General features: G+C 46.9%; 1 protein-coding gene across 7 annotated transcripts in view; it reads right to left on the bottom strand.

The window, feature by feature from the left end:
• RPGRIP1L (RPGRIP1 like) overlaps positions 1 to 27,984 on the bottom strand; it is an 86,938-nt gene that overhangs the window by 11,324 nt on the left and 47,630 nt on the right. For 5 of the 7 annotated variants that reach the window (XM_079759883.1, XM_079759881.1, XM_079759887.1 and 2 more), the window contains 6 exons: positions 24,566 to 24,944; positions 21,474 to 21,664; positions 21,283 to 21,369; positions 15,438 to 15,545; positions 14,298 to 14,460; positions 13,263 to 13,336 (listed from right to left, as the gene is read on the bottom strand). In XM_079759883.1, the coding sequence (XP_079616009.1) occupies positions 13,263 to 13,336; positions 14,298 to 14,460; positions 15,438 to 15,545; positions 21,283 to 21,369; positions 21,474 to 21,664; positions 24,566 to 24,944 (1,002 nt within the window). The remainder of the gene's footprint in view (positions 1 to 13,262; positions 13,337 to 14,297; positions 14,461 to 15,437; positions 15,546 to 21,282; positions 21,370 to 21,473; positions 21,665 to 24,565; positions 24,945 to 27,984) is intronic. The other 2 variants (XM_079759885.1, XM_079759884.1) reach the window with 2 other exon arrangements.

Here is a 27,984-nt window from a genome sequence, read left to right as displayed (position 1 = left end):
TACCGTAAATGATAGAACTTCAGATTGTAATTAGAAACTCCTGAAGATAAGACCTGTTTATGGGACCAACGTTTAGAAATTCATTGTTAAATATGTCAGTGGGTAAATTTACCATTGTGATGACTTAGATATTTCAAAGCATACAATATAATTAATCAAACTGAAACGCTATTGTAAAAATATCCTCATAAAGAACAATTCCCATTGCTGCCCAACCCCCTTGATATTTGATGAAGTAATTTACCCCCTTCTTTCAAAGGACATTTTCTTTTATTATGTATTCTAAGGCACTTTAACTAAAAACCCAAATCTGAATATTTCACTAAGGTTATTTTATTATTCAGTAGATTCATGGAAATTGTACCAGGATGACAGAGAGAGTTCCACACCGTTCTGTCCCTGCTAATGCAGGGACAAGGCTGCAGCTGGCAATATCACCAGGATTAGCACAGGGTGATGAAATATTTAAAGGGAAATTTTTTCTAAAACCTAATAAATCAAATGACTGCCCAATGTCATTAGAGTGATGGTCTTTGACTTGAATATGCTTTTCATATTCAAATCTGGGGAGAGGGAGATGAATGCCTGGGAAGGCTGCTCCGTTCCCACTAACAGCCGAGCCGCCCGTTCAGGGGCATGAGAAATGAAGGTGGCTCTATTGTCTCATCTCACCCCAGGGCGGCCTTCTCTGCTTGCTGGAGACAACATGGCAAAGAACCTATTTTAAACCATGTTATTTTCTCCTTAAAATGTATCAGACGGTCAAAATACCGCACACGAACACATTTTACAATTCTGGTTAAGCCTTTTACATAACTTGTAATGGGACCAACTTAGAATTGTTATAATAACATGTCATATAAAACCCTCCTGCCTCTGCACAAAAGAATTAACAACAAAACCCAGCCATAACAAAAGCGAAAGAGGTACACATGGTCATTTCTACACTGTGAAGATAGGAATCTGAAACTGTTCATCACAGAACCCACTGAAGAGACAAATGAACTTTAAATAGCAGAGGAGTCACATTTACATAAGTGCTTATTTTGTTAATAATGTATCAACTGTGCGATCTCCATATGAAAACTAGCAGTATTATAAGAATGAGTTAAAGCGAAACACAAAAATAATTCCAAGTGAGAGTTGATACTTGGATCACAAACAAACAAACAAACAAACAAACAACAAAGCAAGAAAACCCCCATATTATTCAAAGGGATAAAAGAGCTTACAAGTTCTTTATATGATGCCAATCTTCTTTCGGGTCCTGTTTTTTTGGTTGTTGTTCCCCCTCCCCTTGCCAGCCTGATCACTTCGATCGTATGTCCTTTCTAACTCTCTAATGCTACTGACAGGAGTTATTAGTTGCCATTTCTTTGTTCCTTTGATGCTACACAAATCAACTTAAAATAAGTCCAAAATGGGTAAGTTCCAAATACTATCTAATAAAGATGGCATATGCAAATTTACCATCACTTCGCGACAAAGACGGTGGCGCCCACAGCCAATAAGAAGGGAATATGTGACAAAGATGGTGGTGGCCGGGCCTGGACACTTGCGATGACGCGGGCGTTCTGCCCCGCCCCGGCTGCTCCGGGCCTCTGGGTAGCGTGCGAAGGCGGAAGGCGGCTCCAGGCCGGAGCGAAGGTGGAAGGCGGCAGCCAGAGCGAAGGTCCAGGTCCCGGGTGCCGGCAGCCAGGGGAAGGAAGGCCTATTCTTGCATGAATATTCGTGCATTGGGCCTCTAGTAGTATATATCTAGGGAAGCATGTTCTGAGTGAAGAATTTTTCAAATATTATAATTTTTGGCCAACGGGCTAGCCAACTTATTTTTCAACATTGGAACAATTCTGGTCATATCCTGCCGCTGTGAACCAAAAGTGCAAGTGGATTATAGATGAGGATTTTGAAGAGCAAGAAACACGCCAGCAGCATAACAGACAACTCCAACTTAGAGTCAGAAATGAGCTCTCCCTCATCTCTCCTCTCCGTCTCATTCACCCACTATTTCCTGTCTCAGGTGAGCTCACCATCCACCTGGTCCCTGCAACCAGAAGGCCCTGGAGCCATTCCTGCCACCTCCATTTGCCACACCCTCCACATCCTCTAGCTCACCCATTCCTGTCCTTTTTACTTCCGAAGTATCTCAGTGGTCATTGAATTATCAAAAGCTTAAGATATTTGAAACATTGTGTCAGCTATTGTGGATATAAAGACAAAAGATGCAATTTCTTTTCTCAGTTTTATCTCTAGATAAACTTCTTTAGGTTCTCATCTGATCTGAGGGAGGAGCTAATCCAGCAGCTTGCAGTATTAGAAAGCTGAAATCTGATAGAACAAGGAGAAAAGACAGACAGTGTCGACAAGATGAGCGGCTGAGAACTATAAGCAGATAGGTGGGCAGCGAGACTGTGAGCTCAATGTCACGGGTGGACCTGCTCTACACGGTGTCACTGGTGTGGCCTGCAGTGTACACTCAGTGAATGGGCGGACCCGCTCAGGCTGCGAGCGAGGCGAGGCACTCCTGCTCCTAATCCCCTGCCCACAGCCTCAACTATTCTCTTTTTTTTTTTTTTGATTTTAAATTTCTTTATTGATTAAGGTGTCACATATTTGTCCTCATCCCCCCATTCCCATCCCACACCCCTCCCCATGGATGCCCCAACACCCTGTTGAACTTAACCATTGGTTAGGCTCTTATGCATGCACACAAGACCTTTGGTTGATCTCTCCCTTCTCCCCCCACCCTCCCCTATCCTCCCTCTGAGGCCCGATAGTCCGATCGGTGCCTCCTTGTTTCTGGTTCTGTTCTTGTTCATCAGTCCATGTTGTTCATCATTTCCCCTAGATGAGCGAACTCATGTGTCACTAGAGATATACTTATAAGAATTGAATGTGCGACGAGCAATAATAGTTATGCTGACAGGCAAATGGATCAGTCTGTAGTGAGTTTCTTTCTGGACCCACAGTTCTTTTGAGACCCAATATCAATGTCCACCAGTTCCTTATGAGTACATGTCGGCACTGACCCCTCAGCTCTGGATGGTGGACAAATGGTGGTAATGCAGGTCCGACTCCCTCTGGTTTGGTCTCGGCCGGACCCAGGGGAACGGCTTCACCCGGATCCAGGGGCCCGCGGCCTCGCCCGGACCCGGGGCCCAGGCTCACCCGGCTCCAGGGGCCCGCGGCCTCGCCCGGACCCGGGGCCCAGGCTCACCCGGCTCCAGGGGCCCGCGGCCTCGCCCGGACCCGGGGCCCAGGCTCACCCGGCTCCAGGGGCCCGCGGCCTCGCCCGGACCCGGGGCCCAGGCTCACCCGGCTCCAGGGGCCCGCGGCCTCGCCCGGACCCGGGGCCCAGGCTCACCCGGCTCCAGGGGCCCGCGGCCTCGCCCGGACCCGGGGCCCAGGCTCACCCGGCTCCAGGGGCCCGCGGCCTCGCCCGGACCCGGGGCCCAGGCTCACCCGGCTCCAGGGGCCCACGGCCTCGCCCGGACCCGGGGCCAGGCTCACCCGGATCCAGGGGTCCACGGCCTCACCCGGACCCGGGACCCAGACTCACCCTGACCCAGTTCCCAGCCTCACCTGGACCCAGGGGCGCGCAGCTTCACCCGGATCGGGGACCCAGCGGGGTTTCGTCTTCTTGATCCCATTTCCTGTTGGTCAATTCCATCTCAGTAATTCCTTCGGCCATTTTCTCAGAGCTCCAGGGCAGCCGCCGCAGAACTCGCTGGGCGGCGGGGTCGGCAAAGCACCGGTGTGCCCGGTGCGCGGCAGCGGGCTGGTCCGGGGTGGCTGCGTCGGCCCTTGGGTCTGCAGCGGTGGCCAGTCACCGAGCGTGCGCACCTGGCCGCTTCCGGGGCATTGAGATTCTTGAAGGACTCGGAGGTCAGCAAGCGCAGAGTCTCCCACCCCATGTCTCCCAGGGGCTCGTCTGTCCGTGCTCGGCAGCGAGTGGGGCCTTCCCCTCAGCCGGAGACCGCCGGGGGAACTGCGCCGAGCACGTTCCAGGCCGCCACTGTGTCGTCTGAGCCGTAGTTCTTAAAGTGTGATCTTTGGGTCACCGGCATCAGCATCATCCCGAGTACCCCTCTCTTTTATTCTAGTTGTAGAGCATCTGCTCAGTCAGCCCTCCGGTGGTTCTGGATGGTGTCTGCTCTGCTCTCCCGTCGTAGACTCAAAATTGTTGTGGTAGGCAGCAATCAGGCTTCTGCCCTATGCCTCCATCTTGGTCTTCCTTTGTATAGTTAAGTCTTGATTGTTGTTGGTGTCGCTGGGAGGAATTGTCCTCCAGGCCAATTGGCTGTGCAGATCCTCTGTGTCTATAAAGGAAGAGTTGCTGTGTAGGAGACAGATTTTTGGGCCGGGTCTTGGTGCAGCAAGGCTTTGGCGCTCACTGAGTCTGCCTCTGGAATGTGTCCTTTATGCGAGTGGTTGAAATCTGGTGTCATCTCACACCGACCACTAGATGCCCTCGTTTCTGGGTCTCCAATGGTGTGTAGGTCAGCTACTACCTGAGACCACTCAGCAGGACTTACGGCAAAAACTGCAGTTTCCTCCTCCTGTCTGAGCGTCCCTAGAGCAGTCCGACTAGAACCGCAGTTTATCTGGTCAAGCTGCCATAGGGCAGGCCACCCACATGCAAAAGCCGTTGCTCGGAGCCCAGGTGTGCCTGCAAGACGTGCGGGGCGGACCTGCAAAACGAGCGGGGCGGGTCCCAGGGCGGAGCGAGTCTCAGGGCGGGGCGGGGCCTCAGGGCGCCACCAGGCCATGGCGTGGCGAACCGCACTGGCTGCAAGTCTGCTGTTTCTGCTTTCCACGTTTCCAAGCCCCCTCATTCTGCACTCCAGCGCAGCAAACACTGATTGCTGGGCGCACCTCCGCAAGGAAGTCACTCCCACTCTCCGACAGGAAGGCCGAGAGTCCAGCCTCTCCCCGCAGGCGTCTGGGGAGCTAATCTCCCCTAGGGTTGGAACAAAAGCCACAAGTCCCTTCCCCCGACCCACGCGCCTCCGCACCTCAGCTTCTCCAGAGTTCGCTCTTTCCTCTTCTCTCTTAGCTGTAAATCCACCATTCAGCCAGCTCTCCTGTGGTTCTGGGTGGCAGACGCTCTGTGCGCAGCGAAGTTCCTTTGTTTAACTTTGAAATTGCTGTGCGCGAAGTTCCTTTGTTTGACTTCGCTGCCTTCTTAGTTCTCCTCTCTCAAAATGGCTAGAGGACTTGAGTGTAAGACAGGAAGTCTTAAGAATCCTCTAAGTCGGTGTTGGCGGTCTCCGGGGCCCCCGAGGATCTCAGTGGGGAGCTGGGCCAGGTCGGTGACGCGGGTGGGCCCGTCTCGCAGAAAGATGGTCTCTTCCTTCACCGAGAGCCGCTGCGCCGAGTCCGCGGCTGCCGCCACAGCAGCTGCCGCGGCGCCCACGAGCTCATGGCCCCGGCTGCGGTGCTGGCTGAGAGTAGCAGCCGCCCGGCCTGGGGAGACGCGAGCAGGAGTCGCCGCGCTCACCAGTCCATCTTTTAGTTGTTTTTCCGAAACTGCCATGCGAGGCAACAGATCAGCCGTTCACCTCCGCCGCCATCTTGGCTTCTCTCTCCTCAACTATTCTCTAAAAACCAATCAGACTCACCCTCTGCTTGTAAACCTTCCTATTACCTACATTCTAGCCCTTCCCAGACTTGTGTGCTGCTTACAGTGCTCGCTTTTGCCCTGAAATCTTCTCCATCAGACAAGATTCCACTTCCCGAGGCCCCGGGCCGCAGGTGCTCCCTGAGAGAGACTGCTGACCTCCGAGAGCCGGCTGCTCCTCCGGGGCCCTCCCCGCACTTCCGGTCACCACACACCTGCCTCTCTATATACTGTGAGCTCTCGGAGGCTGGGACCATCTTACTCATCTGCTGTTCAACATCCTCCTGGGATCTGGCACATAGTAGGCTCTCAATAAATACTTAAAGGGATAGAGTGAAGAAAGGCTGAGTATATTCTACATATTTAAAGTGTCTTTTATATATTGCCAGAAATTCGTGAAGCTGCAGGTATTAGTGAGTGATTATTAACTGCTGCAAAATAAGCAGACGTCTTGCATTTCTAGATCATAACCGAATAAAAGTATCTCAAAGGCAGGTCAATACGGTAAAATCTAGGTGGTAGGGTACTATTATTTCAACTTTTCTGTATGTTTGAATTTTTTCATAATAAAAAAATGAAAAAACAACATTCCAGTAGCAGAAATGGAAGGGGGAACAATATACTGACTCGAATGACAGTGACTGAGCAGAGCCCTCTCAGACAGACGCACAGTAACACCGGCTCAGGTACGAGGGCCACACGCCAGGTCAGAGCTCGACGGGGCGCTCGCACCTTCCGATACCGAGGGTGCGGGCTCCAGGCTTTTCCCGTTTTGTGCCGTTCCTGTGAGTGCGATGCCTGCGACCCGGTACTGAGGCCACCTCGGGGGTCTCTGTGTTGCTCACCAGCCGTTAGCCCTAGTTAGCAGGATGTCAACATCAGCACGTGAGAACAGCGTTTCGGAATTCGGGGCGTGATAAGCAGCAGCCATCGAAGTCGCTCAAATAAGAACTGCATGCGACGTGCTCAGAGTTGTCTGTGTAGATGGACTCCACGCTACGTGACTGAATGATCGAGAAGCGTGATGACAGCTGGTATTACTCGCAGGGAAGAGTTGTGTTTCTCACGATGCTGGCTCAGGGCCCCTGCTGCTTCCTGCCGGATGCTATTCACATCTCAGGCGTCTTTTCCCGTAGGGTTCGCGTGGGCGTTTAGAGGCGTGCTCAGACTTTTTATGCTGTACTGAGGGCATCGTGCTGAAGTCTTCCTGTCGTGTCCCCCAGCACAGCAGCCATGGAGGCTGGGAGGGCAGGGCTCTAAGAACTCAACGGGACAGCCCTTAGACACGGCGCTTAGCGGAGAGCGGCCCACACAAAGGGCTTGCAGTCCGTTTCCGTCACTATGGTGAGACTTCATGGGACGGTTATTTCATTCTAAATTTCTATGATGAGTGAGTATTTCTTTAACTGTTTACATTATGAAGTATAGAAGTAATGTGGCACATTCAAGTACTCAGCAGCTTAAACAGATGTTACCCTTTTGCCGCAGCTGATTAAAACCTTTTTGTTGCTATTGTTGGAGAATAAATATTTCTGATACAGGTCAAGTCCTCACCTCCCAATTCCTTTCCCCTCCCTTCCTCATTCCCCCACAGCTAACCCCTAGCCCGACACTGGTGTGTATCATTCCCCAACATGCTTTCATGTTTCCCACTGCATATGTGTATAGACATAGGCAACATATAGTATTGCTTTGTTTCTAGATTTTATATTAGTGGTACCATCCTCTATTCATCATTCTGCAGTTTTGTTTTCCCCCTCAATACCATATTTTTGAGATTTATGCATGTTTATAATTAAAATCTATCTCATATAACTTTTGTATAGAGTTCCATTTATATTGCATATATAGTCTATAGCCCATTTATTTCTCTACTGAGGAGCGATTAAGTCACCATTTTTTGCTATTACAAACAAGGTTGCATTGAATGTCCTTTTATGTTTTCTTGTGTATGTGAGTGATGCTCTAGGAGAACTGCTGGGTGATAGATATAAGATTCAGTTTTATAGGATTAGCAAATCACTTCCCAAATGGTTGCATGAATTTATACGGTACTACTTTTATCACCTTAAAATGTTTCATGTACTACGTGTGTGCGCCAGCAAGTAGCACACAGCCTACCCACAGGAGCTGCAGTGTAGGACTTGGCACTCGATATCAGAGCCACAGAGACAACTGGAAATGGAAGGGGGTGCTCGACGTCCTGCCACAGCGAAATGGTGCCGCCTGCTTCCGATGCCGAGGACTGGAACAGCACGTTGCTTTCTACGCTTCACCACCATGGTGGTTCTAAGGCAAGCTCAAAACAGCTGGTCCAAACCCCCTCCCCGAGGCACTGGCAGAGCTGTGCACACAGGGGAGGGAGACACGTGATGAATGCAAGTCTTTACTTCAGGAAGGGGGGGAGGGGGGGCGGAGTCACTGCAGAGACTCCAAGGCCCCTGGATGTCACTCTAGGCTGCGGAGCTTCCTCCTATTAGGAACCAGGTCCACTCTTCAGACAAGTTTTGCTAGAAAAGTCTTTGTTTTTTCTCAAAATAATAGCTCTTTGGGAGAAACAAGAGTAAACAAAAATGCCAACTGTCGAGGTAATAATGTTTTTACAAACAAAACAAAACAAACCCAGTTTTCATCAGTGGCAGGAACCTACCTTTTCTCGTGTGTTCCCTTAAAAGATACTAAATAAATAAACACCGAAACACCAGTGACGGAGATGGACATGGTGCTGGGTGAAGAGTGCTTGTTTTCGGGGACAGTGTGACTGTCTCCTTACACCCTGCAAGTGACTGCGTCTACAGTGGGCAGCAGGTTACAGAAGCTCTTACCACCGTCCTAAAGCAATGGCGGGGATGTGTGCCCCTGTCCTCACGCACCTGAGGGATACGGCACGTGTCCAGCCCTGACTGCTCGCTGCGGCGGTGCCCTGTGCAGGAAGGAGGGCATTTAAGGCCCGCCCCGTTTCAGGTGAGTGTGCTGGGCTGCCCGCTCCCGCTGTCACTGAGCTCAGGCGCCGCAGTGCAGCGGTGCTCGGTTTTGGCTGCACACAGTGCCACTTGGGGAGCTTTAAACAAAATTCTGACTCAACTGATCTAGTGGAGATGGGGCCCTGGCATTTACAGATGCTCCCTAACCGGCTGGCGTGGCTCAGTGGTTGAGCGTTGACCTATGAACCAGGAGGTCACGGTTCGATTCTCGGTCAGGGCACACGCCCGGGTTGCGGGCTCGATCCCCAGTGTGGGGCGTGCAGGAGGCAGCCAGTCGATGATTATCTCTCCTCATTGATGTTTCTCTCTCCCCCCATCTCCCTTCCTCTGAAATCAATGAAGACAAATTTAAGAAAAGAAAATAAAGATGCCCCCTAGGTCATTCTCATGTGCAGCCACCGTGGCAGCACTGCTGTTCCCTCGCGGTGTGCTTCCCAGACCTCACCGTCACCCACAGTGGCCTGACAGGGGAGGGGACACGGACTGCTGGCCCCAGGCTCACAGGCTCTCATTCATTAGGTCAGGGGCAGAGCCCAAGAAGTGGCAGCTCCCACAAATTCTCAGGTGATATCTGTCAAATGTTACCTATAAATAACATTTTAACCAGAAATGTTTCTATTTGCACAAATGAATAGAAACCTAAGGGTCCATCAAACGGGCCTCATTTAAATAACTGGTAGAGCTATGCGATGGAGTATTATGCGTGTGTTAAAAGGATTAGCGTATATTACTATGGAGAGAAATCCATGGGGTTCATTAAAGATAACAACGTTGCAAAACATTAAAAAATGTATTTTTAAAAAATATACATTTTTATGGATTTCAGAGAGGAAGGGAGAGATAGAAACATCATTGATGAGAGAATCATTGACTGGCTGCCTCCTGCACGCCCCACACTGGGGTTCGAGCCTGCAACCCGGGCATGTGCCCTAATCGGGAATCCAACTGTGACCTCCTGGTTCACAGGTCAATGCTCAATCACTGAGACACACCGGCTGGGCAATAAAAAATAGTTTTGAAAGTAATTACTACAGGAAGGTAACTGGACACTTCATTTACTTAAACTATATTTTGAAACCTACTCTATCTAGCTTAAGACGTGTAGCACATAGGAAGGGGCTTATTCTACCCACTGATGCGATATCATAATTGATTCTGAAGAGACTGAGTAATTTTTAATACATGAATTCTCCAAGCATGTGATGGTGTGCATTCTGCCTTTCAAAGCTTTACAACACACTTTGCTGACCGTCCTTGCTGCAGTCACCTGGAAATGCCAGCTCGGATTGTTCGGAGAACCTGCTGTCTGGGGAGGGGGGATTGCAACTTAGTCCCACTGAACGTGGCAGCTTTAATAAAACCACTCTAGTAGCAGCGGAGAGAGAGCAATCTGTGAACACACCACACAGAAGAGCCTGCTGGCTTCAGCCGCGATCGCCCATCCTCACCTGTGGGCACCCTGTACGAGCCTGAGCCGATGGCGGCACATTTAGCTGTGAGAACGGGAAGCTGCCTGGCTTAAATGTAAAACCGGAAGTCATGTGAAAGAAGGAGCGTTAATTTCTTTTCAAATGCCATGACAGATGCAAAGTTTCAGTTTTGATACCTACTGTACTAGTATTGTGAGGATCTAAAGCAAGGCTTTTAATCAATGTATTATACATCAAATTGATCCTGTTAACTTCTGGTTATTCAAATTAATAAAATATTGATGGAGAAATGTCCAAAGTTTCACACTGCTCAGACATCCTGCCAACCCCCAATTAATGATCATGCCTCGAAGCCTTTTAGTAGCAGCGGCGGCCGTGAGGCTGACGGGACCTGACAGGCCAGCACGGCCCAATTACACTGGTATCTGTGCCACTTTGATGTCCTGGAAATGACGAGAGATGGGGGCAAACTGGGTGGTACATTATGCTAATGACGTGATTTAATCCAGCACTAAACTTTATGCAGCCTGTTAAAAATGATGCTCACATTAATTACGCCACGTTGGAAAGGAAAGGAGGGGACAGGCATTTCATTCTGACAAAGTGAAGCTCATAAATGTTGTAAATGAAATGAAACAAAATGAAGTAATCTATGATTAATTATACATCACAGACATGAAGAAAGAGGAAGAAGCAAGTAATGTGTCTAAGTCCTGGAAAATCTGTTAGATTCCTCTTAAGGATCAACATTTCTAAGAAATAACTATGAGCTGTCAGATTCTGTAACATGAAAAAAACAAACACCTTGAATGATCTTAAATTGCTTACACAGGGTAGTAGATAATTCAAGTTCATAGTTTAATTGGCATGGATGCTATTTGTCTAGAACGCTACCTCTAGTCTCAATGTTGTGATATTATCAGGGTACAGGCAATTAAAAAAAAATCTATAAAGTGGGGAAAACCACAGAGCAGGGCTATCTAATTACTCCTAACTAGTCTTGTGCCTCTAGTCTATTCTTTACATTACTGATAGCAGAATCTTTTAAATGCAATTCAAGAGTGTAAACTTCACAAGAGCAAAAAACTGACTTCTCTTATTCCCCACGTTATTCCTGGTCTGGAGAGTAAGGCTGGGAACAGAGTAAATGTTCATTAAATATCACTTAGTCAACGAGGGATCCTCCTCCTCCCTTAGGAATCGTCACTGGCTGCTCCTGGAATCCCAGAGCAGGCCTCGGCCCCAGAGAGAGGCCTCCGTGCTCTGCTCCGGCCTGCCTGTCAGTACACTCCGGGGCACCCCCACATGAGCGCGGGCCCCGCACCTCCTGAGACCACACTGAATTCCCAGGAGCCATGCTCCGCACCCTCTCAAATCTCCTGCTTCTGTTCCTTTGGCCTCCAATGACCCTCCTCAGCTTTCACCAACTGCCAATCACTGTCCACACTTGGGCCAACCTTCCCAGCCTAGGAAGTCACCCCGATGAGGGTCCCCGTGCTGAGTTAGGCGTCCCCTGATGCTCCCCAGCACCTGCATCCACGCTCTTAGTGCTACCACCATGCACTTGCAACTGTGCTTCCCCTACAGACTGTGAATTCTTTGAGGCCAGAGACTGCTTCTTTTATGACACAGTAGATGCTGCGAGTGAAGAATCGCGAGAATTAAAGGCCATACTACATAGGATGTGCTTAGCCCTGGTACCATTCAGGGACGCCTTCCTTCCCAGGAGAGATCCACCGCTGTCCTGCGATTTCTACCTGACGCAGTTCTTAAAGAGGAGACTAAGAAGGGGTGGAGCCACAAATACTGTTAAGCTTACGAAGGTTTTATGACACAGTACCTCAACCAAAGCTGACCGCCTCCAGAATCAGCCCACACACACCCTGTGCCTGCGGACACGCTGCCCTGAAAGGACCCAGCAGGCTTCTGACGCGTTCCTATCACAGCGCAACCTGAACCGGCCGGGGAAACGCCGCCGCCCTCTTCCACACTGAAGGATGCTCTACAACGTGAATGGCCTGTGTCCTTAACCACGTCAGTGCCATGAAAGACCAGCACGGAAAGGCCGAGGAACCGTTATGGACTGGGGGGCTAACGGGGCAGGGACTGGATCCTGACCAGGCCAGGAAAAGCCGTGAGCGTTCAAGAAGCGTAGGCCGGTAACAGTATTACGTTATTGCTCTGAAGTATTTAGGGGCAAAGAGGAATGGTTCCTGCACCTACTGCATCTATGTATGTAAGGATGCATGTATATAAACCCATACATACATATGTATACATATAATCGGTGATGCTGGGAGAAGTGTATAGCAGGACTTTTCTGTACCACTTTTTCAATCTTTAAAGAAAAAAGTTCCATGACTCATATTAAATGATTTGCTAAAGCAGCGCACAGAAACCCTGGTATAATCAGTAGAAAATGCTACATTTCTCCATTATGATGACCTCTGAGTTCCGTTCCTCTATATATAGAGTATCTTATTTTATTGTATTTGATATAAACTTTAAGAATACTAAATTTCACCTATTAACATAAGATACTGGTCAGGACCTTCTACTAAAAGTGGAATTTTTAAATGCACATGGGAGCTGATTAATAGCTTCTGAGCATAAATCATTGCATAGAGCAGATGTTGGCTTTAAATGATGTACACACATTTGAGCTATCATCTAAAACCATGATGTGAAATCACATTTTAGAATGGTAGTGAAGCTGTGGAAAGCTGTAGCAAAGTAATACAAGTTACTTTACCAGAAGTAATAAGAAAGAAAACAGTTTACATACTACTTTTTAGCAGAAATGAAATAACTTTAACAGTTTATCAATAGACATACTTAGATATGAAGAGTCTATAAATTCACATTTACACGTGATTCTAGTTTTAAAAGCCATGTCACATTTTGAATTCTTTCAAGTTCATGTTTGATTTAATGCATCCTTGTACAATGGTTCTGAAAAGAAGTCAGGGAAATCAACTGTTTTTACCAAGTACCTTTGAAGCTACTGGATGGCAGGTGCTCTTAACATGGAAACAAAAATAATGCTTGGATGCTACAGGCCCTTATAATGAAACTGTAAGTGAAGTTTTCTTAATACGAGATGAGCACTCGAATAAGATTATGATGATGCAGTGTTTTTGCCTTAAGGTGTTCACACAGGAAGACTGAAGTGCTATGAAGGAAAAGAACTTTATTTCGGCACATTTCTAATTGGCATCAGTTACTGACCTGCGGGATATTCTTGGAGACAGGTTCTGGAATGATACACTCATCACTGTCAGAAGCTGATCTATCTTCCTCATCTGTTACAAAATAAAATTTCAGCGGTTTAAATCGGTTAAACCAGCTACATTTATACCTTTAAATGGAGAGAAGTGAGCATACATTATAAGGACAAACTTAAAGGAACAATATGATAATCATATCTGAACCTCTTTTAGCAGAAAAGATATTTATATTTACATTATATTTTAGAAAAAGGAAAAAATAATTGAAAATTCCAAGTTTAGTTTTAGTAGAAACAAAGGAAATAAAAATATATGCTTGTTCTAATATGAACTTAAAAATAATTTTTTAATAAAGAGGACAGGGTAATAGATGTTTTCCAACCAATAATATTGTGTAAGAATCAAGTTATTCTTACTACTTAAAAACATTTAAAAATGTTTTACAGCTTTATTATGGTAAAATTGACATCCAATAAAGCACACCCATTTAAAGTGCAAAATCGGGTATTTTTACATATATAATCCCATGAAAGCATCACCATAATGAAGATTACACACGTACCCATCATCCAAAGCTTCCTCAAGCCTTTTTGCAATCTCTTCCCTTCCTCATCTCTTCCCATTGGCCCTTCCCCAGGCAATGGCTTGAACACTTTCTGTCGCTATAGATTAATTTGCCTTTTCAATATGTGTATATAAGTTAAATCACATTGTAAGCTTTTTTTTTTTGCGTCTGAGTTCTTACTTTTAATTTTTAAAAAGTCAAGCCCTCCAGAATGATCCAAAGAGAACATAAAGCCACCTAAAATGCAAGTTGGGGGCATGGCCAGCAATAACACTTGCATTCTGCCGGGGCCCCAAGTGCAAATGGGAGAGAGGCCATGACACCTGGCACGGCTGAGACTGAACCACAGCCATCGCTTCTGTCGGGAAACGGGTGTCATGAAGTAGCTCACTGTTCAGTGAAGAAGTCTAGGAGGCATACTATTAAATCAAGCTAAGAGTTAAAGAACACTGTCAACTCAAAAACAATCACCTTCCGGCTCCAGTTCCTCGGTGATCTCTGTTTCATCTTCGGAAGAAGTCGTACTTGGCTGTGCGAGCTGGCCCTGGGACAGCAGGGACACATCGCCTCCGTTCTCTGGCTGCGTGTGCCCAGTGTGCTCTCTCCCCTGACCGACAAGGCTTTCTCGAGGCGCCTGGAGAAAGGAGAGCACGCCGATATTTTTATCATTGATTAGATCATATTTGCAGCATTTTTGCTGAAGCACTTGAATAATAACTTGAGACTTAAATATACAGACATGCTATATATATGATTCATTTGAAAATAATTAAGTTGTTCAAATAAAAATATACAGATAAATGAAAATCTAATTATAAACCAAGAATGAAAAATACATCAATTTCAAAATAAATTTTACATTAATTCAAATGTCTATTTCACATTATGGTAATAGTTTAATTGTAGCCATTACACTTGTCATATTTTTTATCTTTGTTTTCCAAGGAAGAATATCTTACCTTATAATAGACAAATATGCAAATTGACCGCACCTTCGCTATGCCCAAGCCACGCCCACCAACCAAGCCACGCCCACCAACCACGCCCACCAGGAAACCGTTGCAGGGACGTTGGGGTGTGGCGGAGCCCAAGGGCGGGAAAGCCTCGGTCGGAGGCTTTCCCGGCCTTGGGCACCAGCAGGGAGCCTGCACGGATCGCAGGCAACGACCAGGGGGCTGGCTCCTGCGATCCTTAGCAGGAATGCTGGGTGCGGCTGAGCCCAACGCCAGGAAAGCCGCCCGAGGCTTTCCCGGCCTTGGGCACCAGCAGGGAGCCTGCATGGATCGCAGGAAACCACTGGGGGTCAGCTCCTGCGATCGGTAGAAGGGACGCTGGGTGCGGCCGAGCCCAAGGCCACCGCCCGGGGCCAAGCCCCGACCCTGAAAGAAGGCAGAAGGCGGTGGCCACAGCCAAGGCCTGGGTCCCCGCTGCCGGCAGAAAACTGGTGCAGGCAGCCAGGTGAATGAAGGTCTATTGCACGAATCTTCGTGCACACGGGCTACTAGTATAAAAATAAGACCAATGCTATAATTTCCTGATCCATGTCACTACAAAAACAGTCTTTAAGAACCAAATTAAGCCTTTTGAAATAATTTTGATACAAATACATGCCTCGAAAACATGTGAAGCCGTTGGCATACTAACATCGGTTTCTGGTGCAATCTCCCTTTCTGGTGAGAGGTCCTTCTGGTCCTCGGGAGGAGGGGACGTCTCCATCTCCTACGTTCATGTGAAAACATGACTGCATGTTATTTTGGATTATTACTAAATCCCAAATCATCCTAAGGCTTTTACATACAAATGTCTATGTGTTACATATATAAGAATACTAATAAAATGAGGAGCACATATAGTAGCTTCCCATTAGGGAAATGAAATAGTGCATTTCAGTAAAATGACTGATATTCTTCATGGTATATATGTGTGTGTGTGTGTGTGTGTATGTATATCTATATGTGTGTGTGAGTGTGTGTGTGTGTGTGTATATATATATATATATATATATATATATATATATATCCTACCTAATAAAATAGTAATATGCAAATTGACCGCACCTTCGCTACGCCCACCAGCCAAAGCCACGCCCACCAGCCAATCAGGGTGAGTATGCAAATTACCCAACAAAGATGGCGGTTAATTTGCATATGCTGAGGGAGGAGGAGTGAAGACTGAAGACAACTTAGAAGGAAGAGGGAGGAAAAGCGGAAAGCAAGGTGGCTGCCAGAGGGAAAGCCCGGGCGGAGTGTGGCGGGGCGGAGCACGGTGGGGGCGGGGCAGAGCGTGGCGGGGCGGGGCGCGGCGGGGGTGGGGCGGAGCGTGGCGGGGCGTGGCAGGGGCAGGGTGGAGCGTGGCGGGGTGGAGCGTGGCGGGGCGGAGCGTGGTGGGGGTGGGGCGCGGTGGGGGTGGGGCGGAGCGCGGCGGGGGTGGAGCGCGGCGGGGGTGGGGTGGAGCGCGGCGGGGTGGAGCACGGCTGGGCGGAGCGCAGCGGGGATGGAGCGCGGCGGGGGTGGGGCGGAGCGCGGCGGGGCGGAGCGCGGCGGGGGTGGAGCGTGGCGGGGGTGGGGCGGAGCGCGGCGGGGCGGAGCGCGGCCGGGCGGAGCGCGGCGGGGGTGGAGCGTGGCGGGGGTGGGGTGGAGCGTGGTGGGGCGGAGCGCGGCGGGGTTGGGGCAGAGCGCGGCGGGGTGGAGCGTGGCGGGGCTGCAGCGGCGGGCGGCAGCAGCGCGCACGCGGGTGCAGGTGTGGTGGCCACAACGGCTGCAGCAGCGGCAGCGGCAGCGGCAGCGGCAGTGCACGCGGCTGAAGCGGCCGCTTGCAGGATTGAATCCTGCAAATGGGCTACTAGTATACATATATAGTTTAAGAACTAGCCCAGCTGGTGTGGCTCAGTGGTTGGGTGTTGGTCCATGAACCAGAAGGTCATGGTTTGATTCCCAGTCAGGGCATATGCCCAGATTGCGAGCTCGATCCCCGAGACGGGGCGTGCAAGAGGCAGCCCAATGATTCTCTCTCATCATTGAGGTTTCTCTCTCTCCCTTGCCCTTCCTCTCTGAAATCAATGAAAATATTTTTTAAAAATAGAACTATAAGTGTATTTCACCGAAGCATTGATTATAATCTCAAAAAAGTGAAAACAATGCAAATGTTCAACAGGGCATTAGTTACATCAAATGTGGTACTTCCAAATGCCAGTTTTATGTGACCATGAAAGACCTACTAATCTAGACCTGTACTTACTGACACTAAGGAGAGTACACAACATAGTGTTGCGTGAAAAAGGTAGTTAACTACAATATATATAATTGTACACTGTTTTGTTAAAAAATAAATTTGCAAGAAAACAAATGTGTGCATATATTTCCATGGAAAAAAGTATGAAAGGATCTTCATCAAAATTCTACCTCTGATATACAGATTTGGAAAAATTGTACACTGCTGTTTTTATTTTATTATATTTTTATTTTCTAACATTTCTAAGATAATTATATATTACTCATGTAATTAAAAGTTGTACATGCTAGGTTAGGTATGTACTTTCTATCAATTTGTAGTCAACCATTTTTCCATGGTTCATAAACTGATGTCTATTGTTAAAACATAGTTTATAATTAACAAATTTTTTTTTATTGATTTAAGAGAGAGAGAGAGAGAGAGAGAGAGAGAGAGAGAGAACATCAATCTGTCATTCCACTTATGTATGCACTCCTTGGTTGATCGTGTATGTGCTTTGACTGGGGATCAAACCCACAACCTTGCTGTATGGGGATGATGCTCTAAGCAACTGAGCTACCCAGCCAGGGCTATCATTTTGGCTATTTTAAAGGGAAACATGCCAAATATAGAAATTGTGAAAGTTAAACAAGAAGAAATAAAAGAAATTAATATCAATCCACATTCCCATTATTCAATGATAGTATCTATTAACTAGAGGCCTGGTGCATGAATTTGTGCACCAGTGGGGTCCCTCGGCCTGGCCTTAGGGATTGGGCTGAAACTGGCTCTCTGACATCCCCTGAGTGGTCCTGGATTGTGAGAGGATGCAGGCCAGGCCGAGGGACCCCACCGGTGCACGACTGGGGCCAGAGAGGGATGTGGGAGGGCTCTAGGGCATGTCAAGCCTGTCTTGCTCAGTCCTGATCGGCTGGCCGGACCCCAGCAGCAAGCTCACCTACCAGTAGGAGGATCTTCCCCTTGGTCCTCAGTGCATATCATAGCAACGGGCTAAAAGGTTGACTGTCTGCCCCCCTGGTGGTCAGTGCACGTCATAGCGAGCAGTTGAGCGGCCTTAGCATATCATTAGCATACTAGAGGCCCAGTGCATGATTTAATCATGCACCTGGTGCACCAGCTGGCTGGCTGTCCGCTGGTGCACCAGGCCTTCCGAAAGCCTCCGGCGCGGCGGAGGCTTTCGAAAGGCCTTGTGCCGGAGCAGACAGACAGCCAGCTCCCCCGCTTTGGCTTTTGATCGCGGGGGAGCTGGCTGTCTATCCGCTGGTGCACCAGGCCTTCCTAAAGCCTCCGGCGCGGCGGAGGCTTTCGAAAGGCCTTGTGCCGGAGCAGACAGACAGCCAGCTCCCCCGCTTTGGCTTTTGATCGCGGGGGAGCTGGCTGTCTATCCGCTGGTGCACCAGGCCTTCCTAAAGCCTCCGGCGCGGCGGAGGCTTTCTAAAGGCCTTGTGCCGGAGCAGACAGACAGCCAGCTCCCCCGCTTTGGCTTTTGATCGCGGGGGAGCTGGCTGTCTATCCGCTGGTGCACCAGGCCTTCCTAAAGCCTCCGGCGCGGCGGAGGCTTTCGAAAGGCCTTGTGCCGGAGCAGACAGACAGCCAGCTCCCCCGCTTTGGCTTTTGATCGCGGGGGAGCTGGCTGTCTATCCGCTGGTGCACCAGGCCTTCCTAAAGCCTCCGGCGCGGCGGAGGCTTTCTAAAGGCCTTGTGCCGGAGCAGACAGACAGCCAGCTCCCCCGCTTTGGCTTTTGATCGCGGGGGAGCTGGCTGTCTATCCGCTGGTGCACCAGGCCTTCCTAAAGCCTCCGGCGCGGCGGAGGCTTTCTAAAGGCCTTGTGCCGGAGCAGACAGACAGCCAGCTCCCCCGCTTTGGCTTTTGATCGCGGGGGAGCTGGCTGTCTATCCGCTGGTGCACCAGGCCTTCCGAAAGCCTCCGGTGCGGTGGAGGCTTTCACAGACGCTGAGCTCGCGGCGCCAGTGGCGCCGCGAGCTCAGCGTCCTGCTGGCCCAATCAGCTACCCCGGCCACCCTGAGTCCCGCCCCCTGCGCCTCCTGCTGGCCCAATCGTGGGCGTAGCGGAGTGATGGTAATTTACATATTACCATTTTATTATGTAGGATTATGCTTTGATTGGTTGAACGGCTGACAGGCCGACCAGACACTTAGCATATTAGGCTTTTATTATATAGGATACCCAGTTAGATTTCTATTTCTTTATAATTTATTTTTAATGCAAATAAAAGTTTTGGTGATATAGTGATAATTATATTGTAAATCCTATCTAATAAAAGAGTAACATGCAAATTGACTATACCTCTGCTACACTCACAAGCCACGCCCACCAGCCAATCAGGAGCAAATATGCAAATAAATCCAACCAAGATGGCTGCGGCCACGGAGAGCAAGAGGGAGGCTTGGGTTTCCCTGGCAATGGAGGGAGCCAAGCTTTCTGCCTGCCCTTGCCGACCTAGGCCTCCACTCAATGCTACAAAGTTTCAATGATAGAAGATAAATAAATCCCAACAAAAATGGTGGCAGCCACCGAGTTGGAGAGAGCAGGAGGTTAGGGTTGCCCCGGCGATGGAGGAAGCCAAGCTTCTGCAGCCCTGGCCAGCCTAGGCCTCCACTCCAGGCTACAAAGTTTCAATTATAGGAGGTAAATAAATCCCAACAGAAATGACTGCTGCCACGGAGCGAACAGAAGGCTTGGCTCCGCTCCAGGCTACAAAGTTTCAATTGTAGAAGATAAATAAATCCCAGATACCAGGGCCTCCCCTTGAGTCGCCGGGGGGCATGGCCAGCCTGCAAACCACCACAGGCCCCTCGCCCAGGCCACTCCATACCCCAAGGGAACCCCCACCCTGATCCGGGACACCCTTCAGGGCAAAGCAGCTGGCTCCCACCCATGCACCAGGCCTCTATCCTATCTAATAAAAGAGTAATATGCTGATTGACCATCACTCCAACACACAAGATGGCTGCCCCCATGTGGTCAAAGATCCTGCCCCCATGTGGACACAAGATGGCCACCACAAGATGGCCAGCAGGGGAGGGCATTTGGGAGGGACCAGGCCTGCAAGGGAGGGCAGTTGGGGGCAATCAAGCCTGCAGGGGAAGGCAGTTAGGGGTGACCAAGCCAGCAGAGGAGGGAAGTTGGGGGTGACCGGGCCTGTAGGGGAGGGGAGTTAGGGGTGACCAGGCCTGCAGGGGAGGGCAGTTAGGGGCAAACAGGCTGGCAGGGGAGCAGTTAGGCATCAATCAGGCTGGCAGGGGAGTGTTTAGGGGGTGATCAGGCTGGCAGGCAGAAGCAGGGGCAATCAGGAAGGCAGGCAGGCGAGCAGTTGGGAGCCAGCAGTCCCAGATTGGAGAGGATGCAGGCTGGGCTGAGGTACACCATCCCCCCGCCCCCTGTGCATGAATTTTGTGCACCGGGCCTCTAGTATAATATATCCTGCTACATTAAAAAAAATTAACATTGTAACATAAAATTTTCTCCAAATACGAAACTTTGGGTAAGCATCATTTTTTTAAGCAGGAGGAAAAAAAATAAACTTAATTAGACCAATGAAATATAGAGTAGAAATAATCCTTTAAAATATATAATATCCAGAGCCACAGGAGTTGTAATTATTTGCTGACTGGTTTTTGCCCTGATACTATACTATAATAATCTAGGTAGTACCTCTTTTACAGATAGGATACTGAGCTATGGTAATCAGTACATAAAGTATTCTTTAATGTATTCCCTTAATTCAACTTCACAACTATGCAATAATTATCATCACCATTTTAAAAATTGTTTTTATTGATTTCAGAGAGGAGGGGAGAGGGAGAGAGAGAGAGAAACATCAATGATGGGAGAAAATCATGGATCAGCTGCCTCCTGCATGGCCCTCACAGGGGATCGAGCCTGCAACCTGGACATGTGCCCTGACCGGGAATCTAACCGTGACCTCCTGGTTTATAGGTTGATGCTCAACCACTGAGCCACACCAGATGGGCCGCATCACCATTTTTTTTAAAGAAAAAGCAAATTAAATAACAATATAATATTACAGTGAGTGGATGTATCATAATTCAGATCAAAGAGTAAGAACAGTTAATACTTATACACAATGCCAAGTTACAAACCTAACATTTTAAAAGAAAAAATAAGCATTTTTTCCTTTAAATCAGGTAGGTATACTATGTCTATATCATTTCTTTCCAATGTTCAGTGTTTACTACTTACAGAATTCTGATGTGGTGTGATATCGGCCACGAAAGACACCTTCTTCTCTACAGCTGTGAAACGCTGTCTTGGTTTGGGGGTTGGTGCCTAAGATTAAACAGTATGGCAAACTGAGTATGAGGAACATCAGCTATTTTTTCTGCTTCTGTGTCTATTAAGTTTTATAAGACATTTAAGTCACTGTTACTCACTACAGACAACATGCTCACAGAGGATGTTGGAGGTAGTCTTTGAACAACTTCTGACTCTTCTTTGTGTATGAAATTTCCTAGGTCTTCAGATGTTATGCATTCACTTGGTGGGAGGTAGGCAAATTTCCATTTCAATATGACATGAATGGTTCCTGCAGGATGCTTCTTATGATCTGTTAACTCAAATATTCCTGTCAAATCACAAAATAAATAATTTTAATTAATGCTAAAGTGAAGTTTTATTACCAGAATAATTAAAGTGAATTACCCACAACTTAAAAAATAATTTTGGCTTTTACTCACAACCCAAATTACTTAGAGAATAAAACAAAGACAAAAAGACATTTGATAGGTTCACTTCTCAAGCAGACTGCATTCAGAAGTTAAGGCCTCAAAGATGATTCTGATTCAAAGTTGAGAATATTAACTTATAAATATTTTAATCCACTGAAATGAAATTCAGAAATTATTCAAAATTCTTAGCATTCCTCCAAGACATTATCTAGGTTATAGCTCAAGTATCAACCTTCATTTTGATTTGAATATTCCTGCAAAAGACTTGTCTCTATAGAAAAATATATTAAAACTTCAAAATTCCAAATAATTGATATAACTAAAGAAATCTTTATATTACTATGTAGTTTTATTATAATTTTAAATATTTTATTGGGATTTGTTCAATTACTCCAAGTTAATAGTACCACAGCAAAAAAATGTCTATAAGATAAACCATCCAAAACATATAGCAGTAATTACCTCTGTCTGTAATATTGAGTCACAAATTTTAATCATTATGCTAAATTTTCAGTAGGAAAAATCCCTGACTTGAAGAAAATAAACCAGTATTTCAAGCATAACTTTTGTTTAGAGGTATCCTTTACTTTGTCCGCAAGTGTATGACATGTCTTCTAATGGCTGGCTGGGAAAGAAAAAAATGAAACAACTCCTGACTTTAGATAGAACAGAAGGATATTGGGAGGTGATAAACTTCTATCGTAGGTACAGGTGAGACTTCTTGAATGGCTGAGTGAAGAGCTCAGTAAATAAATCCTTTCCATAAAAATCAATAATAAAACTGGACAAAACAATAAAAAACAACCATCTGAGGCCTCTGGGAATTGATCAAAGGTATACAACAAATAGAGAAGCACTTATTCAAGGAAATCTATTGAACCTCAGTAAGAACAGTAAGAATCAGAACAGGCTGGCCAAACAAACAAAAACAGCAACAATGATCACCCCAGGGAGTGGGGAAGTTGGAATCCAGAGTTGCTATAATATAGTGTCCTCAATGTCCAGTGTTAGGGGTGGGGAAAAAAGAGAGACATACAAAGAAACTGGAGAGTGTGATGTTAACAGGGGGGGAAAAAGCCATCAGTAGAGGCTTTCTGAGGGTGTCCAGATGCTAGACTTAGCAGACAAAGACCTCAGAGCAGCTATTATAACTATGTTCCAAGAACTGAAAGGAACCACATTTAAAGAATTAAAGGAAAGTGTGGTTATAATGATCTATAAAATAGAGGATATAATAAAGATATAGACATTATTTTTAAAAAGAGAACTAAGTAGAAATGCTGGAGTTGAAGAGTACAATTACTGAAATGAAAAAATTCAGTAGATGGGCTCAATAGGAGATTTGAGCTGGCAGAAGAAAGAATCAGGGAACCTGAAGGTTGACCAGCAGAGATTACCCAATTTGAAGGGGAAAAATGAAGAGAAATGAACAGAGTCTCAGAGACCTGCAGGACAGCATTAAACATATGAACATATATGTAATGGCAGTCCAAGAAGAAGAAAAAAGGGCAAAAAATAATTCAAGAATGGCAAAAAAGTCTCCAAATTTGGTACATAACAATACCCTAACATAAAGAAGCTCAACAAATTCCAAGCAGGGTAAGCACAAAGAGATCAATACCTGGAGACATCATAGTTGAAATGCTGAAAGCCAAAAAAAAAAAAAAAAAAATCTTGATAACAGCATCCAGTACCAGGTAGCCATAATAACATTAATAGCTGACTTCTCATCAGAAGTCAGTTATCTGATGTACTCAAAGTGCTTTAAGAAAAAAAATAACTGATGACCAAGAATAATGTATCCAGCAAGACTTTCCTTCAAAAGCAAAAGCAAAATAAAGACATTCCCAGATATCAATGATTGAGAGAATTCGTTTCCAGCAGACCTGACTTATAAGGCATATTAAAAGAAGTTTTTCAGGCTGAAAGGAAGTGAGATCAAATAGCAACTCAAATCAACATAAAGGAATAGACCAATCAAGGTAATTATATAGGTAATTATAAAAGTATAGATATATTTTTTCCTAATTTCTTCTCTTAACTGATTTAAAAGACAACTGCATAAAACAATAATTGTAAAATTATATTGTTGGACTTGTATAAAGACAAAAAGTATATAAAAATAATAGCTCAAAGGACTGGGAGAAATGAAGGATACTGGAGAAAGGAAGTGACACCAGACAGTTGAGGAAGAAATAGAAAATATAAGAAATGGCAAAAAACACAGGTTAATGTAAAAAAAATCTCCTATCATTATGTATCTTCTCTTGTCTCTCAATTTCTTTAAACAATATAAGGTTATGTAAAGCAGTAATTATCCTACATAATAAAAGTGTGGTATGCAAATTGTCCCCTGATTGGGAGGTCATCTGGGAATTCGACTAGGGGGCAGGGCCAGCCGGGGGAAGGGAGGGACGCTAGAGCCCCTACCAGTGCACGGATTTTGTGTACTGGGCCTCTAGTAACATTATATTGTTGTTTTTTTATCAGATATAGGCATTCTATATACATAAGTATGACAACCAGCACACAGAAGGGGGGAGGGAATAAAATTACATTGGAGTAAACCTTCTATATTTTTATGCAATTGTTAGTATTAATTTTTAGTAGATTGTGATAAGCTAAAATAAATATTGTGATTCTTGGAACAAATACTAAAAAAATCACTCAATATATTATAGGCCCAAAGATGATTTGAGATGGTTAGGTAGATTAATTAAATAGAACAACATATCCAAAATACTGAAGAATAATTTAGGTTTGTTTTTACAATTTCACAGATTAAGAAATAGACTTACCTGAGATGTACCTGTCATGTGCCAATGAAATCAGGGGCACACTGACTTTTCCTATGTACATATCCTCCTGGGTATCACTATCATCAAACACATAAAAATCCAGAGACTCTGACTTAAGGTATCGATCCAAGTCCACATTCATTGGCACTGGGAAACACATATGATCATCAAACTGTGGATCATTGCTACTGGGAATAATGGCCGTGTCATGGTCTGCAAAATCAAAAAACTTGTACACAACGTATGGGTGTGGCTGAAGGTGGCTTGCTCGGGCCTGCAGGTGGTTGCAACATCTCACTGTAATATGAAGTTCATTTAAGTTGCCATCTGTGCAATCAGTAGAACTGAGCTGAGCAGTTTTGGGTGCTTGCTGACTTAGCTGGAAAAACATACATATTACATTATAGTAATATACAATAAATTGATAAACAGCAGCTGCCAACCCCAAACCAAATGATTTTGTAAATGGACAAAAACCTGCATATTTTCACTTCATATTGAATTTCTCAGTAAAAGAATCCCGATTCTTATTCAAACCAATATTCACTGGAATATGTGTGAGCAGATGATCCTATGCTATAAGCAACAAACATAGAAGACTGAACATACATGTAGAGATTGCTGTTAAAATCAAGAAAAAGTTAATATGAAATAACTGAGTCAAGTGAGCAGATGGGTCCAAAGACCAATGTTCTCTATTTCACAATTTTATTAAGAGCGAATCCTTCCATCATGCAGGCCATTTGTTTATATCCCAGTCTTAAGTGAGAATCCAGTGAACTTGATGGGCCCCACCAAGAAAGATAATTTTGTTGTATTTGGGTTGGCCCTCATCCTGAACCAATGGGGTTTGGGAAGCATATAGCTGAGGTCAAGATTAGCCAGTATATCAAAGTATACTAGTAACTGCGATTAAGAACTAGAGAACAGGATCAGAGATATGCTTTGGAGAGAATGAAAAGCTAGGACTGGGAGGCCATTCCAGGAGAGAGATGAACAAAAGGACTTACCAGGCAAAGCTAGAAACGCTCTCCGGCCCCTTTGGCTCAGGCAGCCAGTGCGCAGGCGCGTTAGCAAACAACTGCACTGACTGTAACCCAGCACAGCTGCTGTGATCTGGGACAAAGAAATGCTAGCGTTGTTTCCGTGCCTGCGCAGGCTCGTGTTGGGGAGTTCTCGGCCTCCCACAAGAGCCCCTCTTTCACTGCAGTTCTGAATCTGGACTGAGCTGCTGGGTCCCTGATAGAGAATTTACTGGAGAAGAACAACAGAACCGGTCCTCACCTCCTCTGTGGGGATGCCTGGCAGTGTGGACAGGGGACCGAGAAGGGACCCGCAATGCTGCTTTCCCTGGCGAGTTTGCATTCAGCTATACAAGGCCGAGTGGGATGATTTACAAAGCTCCCCCTCCACATCTTTCCCAAGTCCACCCACAAAAGACGAATTCCAACTGTAAATGATGCAGTCAAGCCAGAAACGGGGAGTCTAAAAACCTTTAAACTATAAAACTAAATAAACAATCTGGTCTTTCTATTTCTAGTTCCCTTTTCCACAACAGCATTTCCCAGTGTGTCCTCTGGGAAGGTGATCTCTGGGAAAGGGTGCCATTCTTTCTTAAGTTTGGGAATCAGTGTTACCGTATTTTCCAGCGTATAAGATTTTCCTGGGTTAAAAAGTCATCTTATACGCCGGAAAATACGGTAGTCCAATATATCTAATCCATTATATCTAATCCCATCAATATAGTCCAATATACCGTATTTTCCGGCGTATAAAACGACTTTTTAACCCAGGAAAATCTTATCCGCCCAGTTGTCTTATACGCCGGAAAGTATGGTACATTAGCAATGGTTCTTTAATTGAAAGTTACAGGAACGAATTCCAACTAGCAAATCTCTATATATAAAAGCCTAAGCAAACATTATGACCAGATGACCAGACAACCAGACAACCAGCTGGTAGCTATGACATGCACTGACCACCAGCGGGCAGATGCTCAATGCAGGAGTGCTCCCACAGCCAACCTCCCGCAGCCAGCCAACCTCCTGCGGTCCCTCCCTCTAGCCGGCTGGCCCCAATCGGCCCCGATCAGGGCTGGCTGGCCAACATCCCACGGTCCCTCTGGCTGATCCCTGGCCAGGCTGAGGGACCCCATCCATGCACGAATTTGTGTACTAGGCCTGTAGTAAAAATATTCTAATATATAAAAACCCTGTGTCTGTCACATCCACAATGACTGGAGGCTCGACCTAATGCCCAGGCTGCGTGCATAGCAGGCTCTGGTTGGTGGGGAGTTGTGGTAGCAGAGACGGGGATGGGGAAGTCGGGGCCAGCACACACTCACTCACAACTGCACACACGCACAGACACACACAGCACCCACCAGCTCACAGCCTTTTCTCCCTTTCTTTCCCTCCCTCCCAGATCGCTCTTGGAGCCTCTCTCAGAATGAGGAAACAAAACAGACTGGGCCTGAAGAGGTCTGGATGTAAGGGAGGGCTGAAAGAGGGTGGAGCAGCCCCCGCTGGCCCCGGCCCCTCCCAGCTGGGAAAGAGGAAGAGGGAGACAGGGAGGCAGGGAGGCCTGGAGGACTGCTGAGAAAAACAAAGAGAGACAGAGACTGGGCGAAATTAGGCCAGCAGGGGAGGGCAGTTGGGGGCAACCAGGCCAGCAGGGGAGGGCAGTTGGGGGCGAGATCAGGCTAGCAGGGGAGGGCAGTTAGGGGTGATCAGGCAGGCAGGCAGAGGCAGTTAGGGGCTATCAGGCAGGCAGGCAGGTGAGCAGTTAGGAGCCAGCAGTCCCAGATTGCGAGAGGGATGTCCGACTGCCGGTTTAGGCCTGATCCCTATTAGGTCCGATCCCACAGGGATCAGGCCTAAACCGGCAGTTGGACATCCCCCAAGGGGTCCCCAATTGGAGAGGGTGCAGGCTGGGCTGAGGGGGAACCCCCCACCCCCGTGCACGAATTTCGTGCACTGGGCCACTAGTATGACAATAAAAAAAGACTGTCTCATAAGCCTAATGGGCTATTTCATGGACCATTGTTGTAGCAGGAAGGCGGCTGGGCCTTAGAAAGGTAATAAGACAGGAAGCCACCAGAATGAATTTCCATCCAGTTTCTATTTCTTGGTGTACTTGCTCATTCCTCTCCAGACCCACTGTCTTTCCTTTGCTGGCTCACATGGTAGAAGCTCCTAATTTTGCATGTTTCAGGCATGGTGAGTCTTGCTTTCTGTTGATCTTAGGAAGCAGAATCTGATTGGCTGAACTGGGGTCAGGTGGATATTCCTAAATCATTAGTTATAATTGGGTGGTGAGTAGGAGAACAGGATCACCAAACATAAAGCTTGACACTGGGGCCCAGCCCACGGACTGGGAGTGAGGGCAATTCCAAATGAAGCTTAAGACCTGAGCAGACA

This window comes from Cnephaeus nilssonii (genome assembly GCF_951640355.1).
Source record: "Cnephaeus nilssonii genome assembly, chromosome: 20".
NCBI lineage: Eukaryota > Metazoa > Chordata > Mammalia > Chiroptera > Vespertilionidae > Cnephaeus > Cnephaeus nilssonii.
The sequence above is the reverse complement of the archived record's forward strand: the minus strand, read 5'-3'. Positions and strand labels throughout refer to the sequence as shown.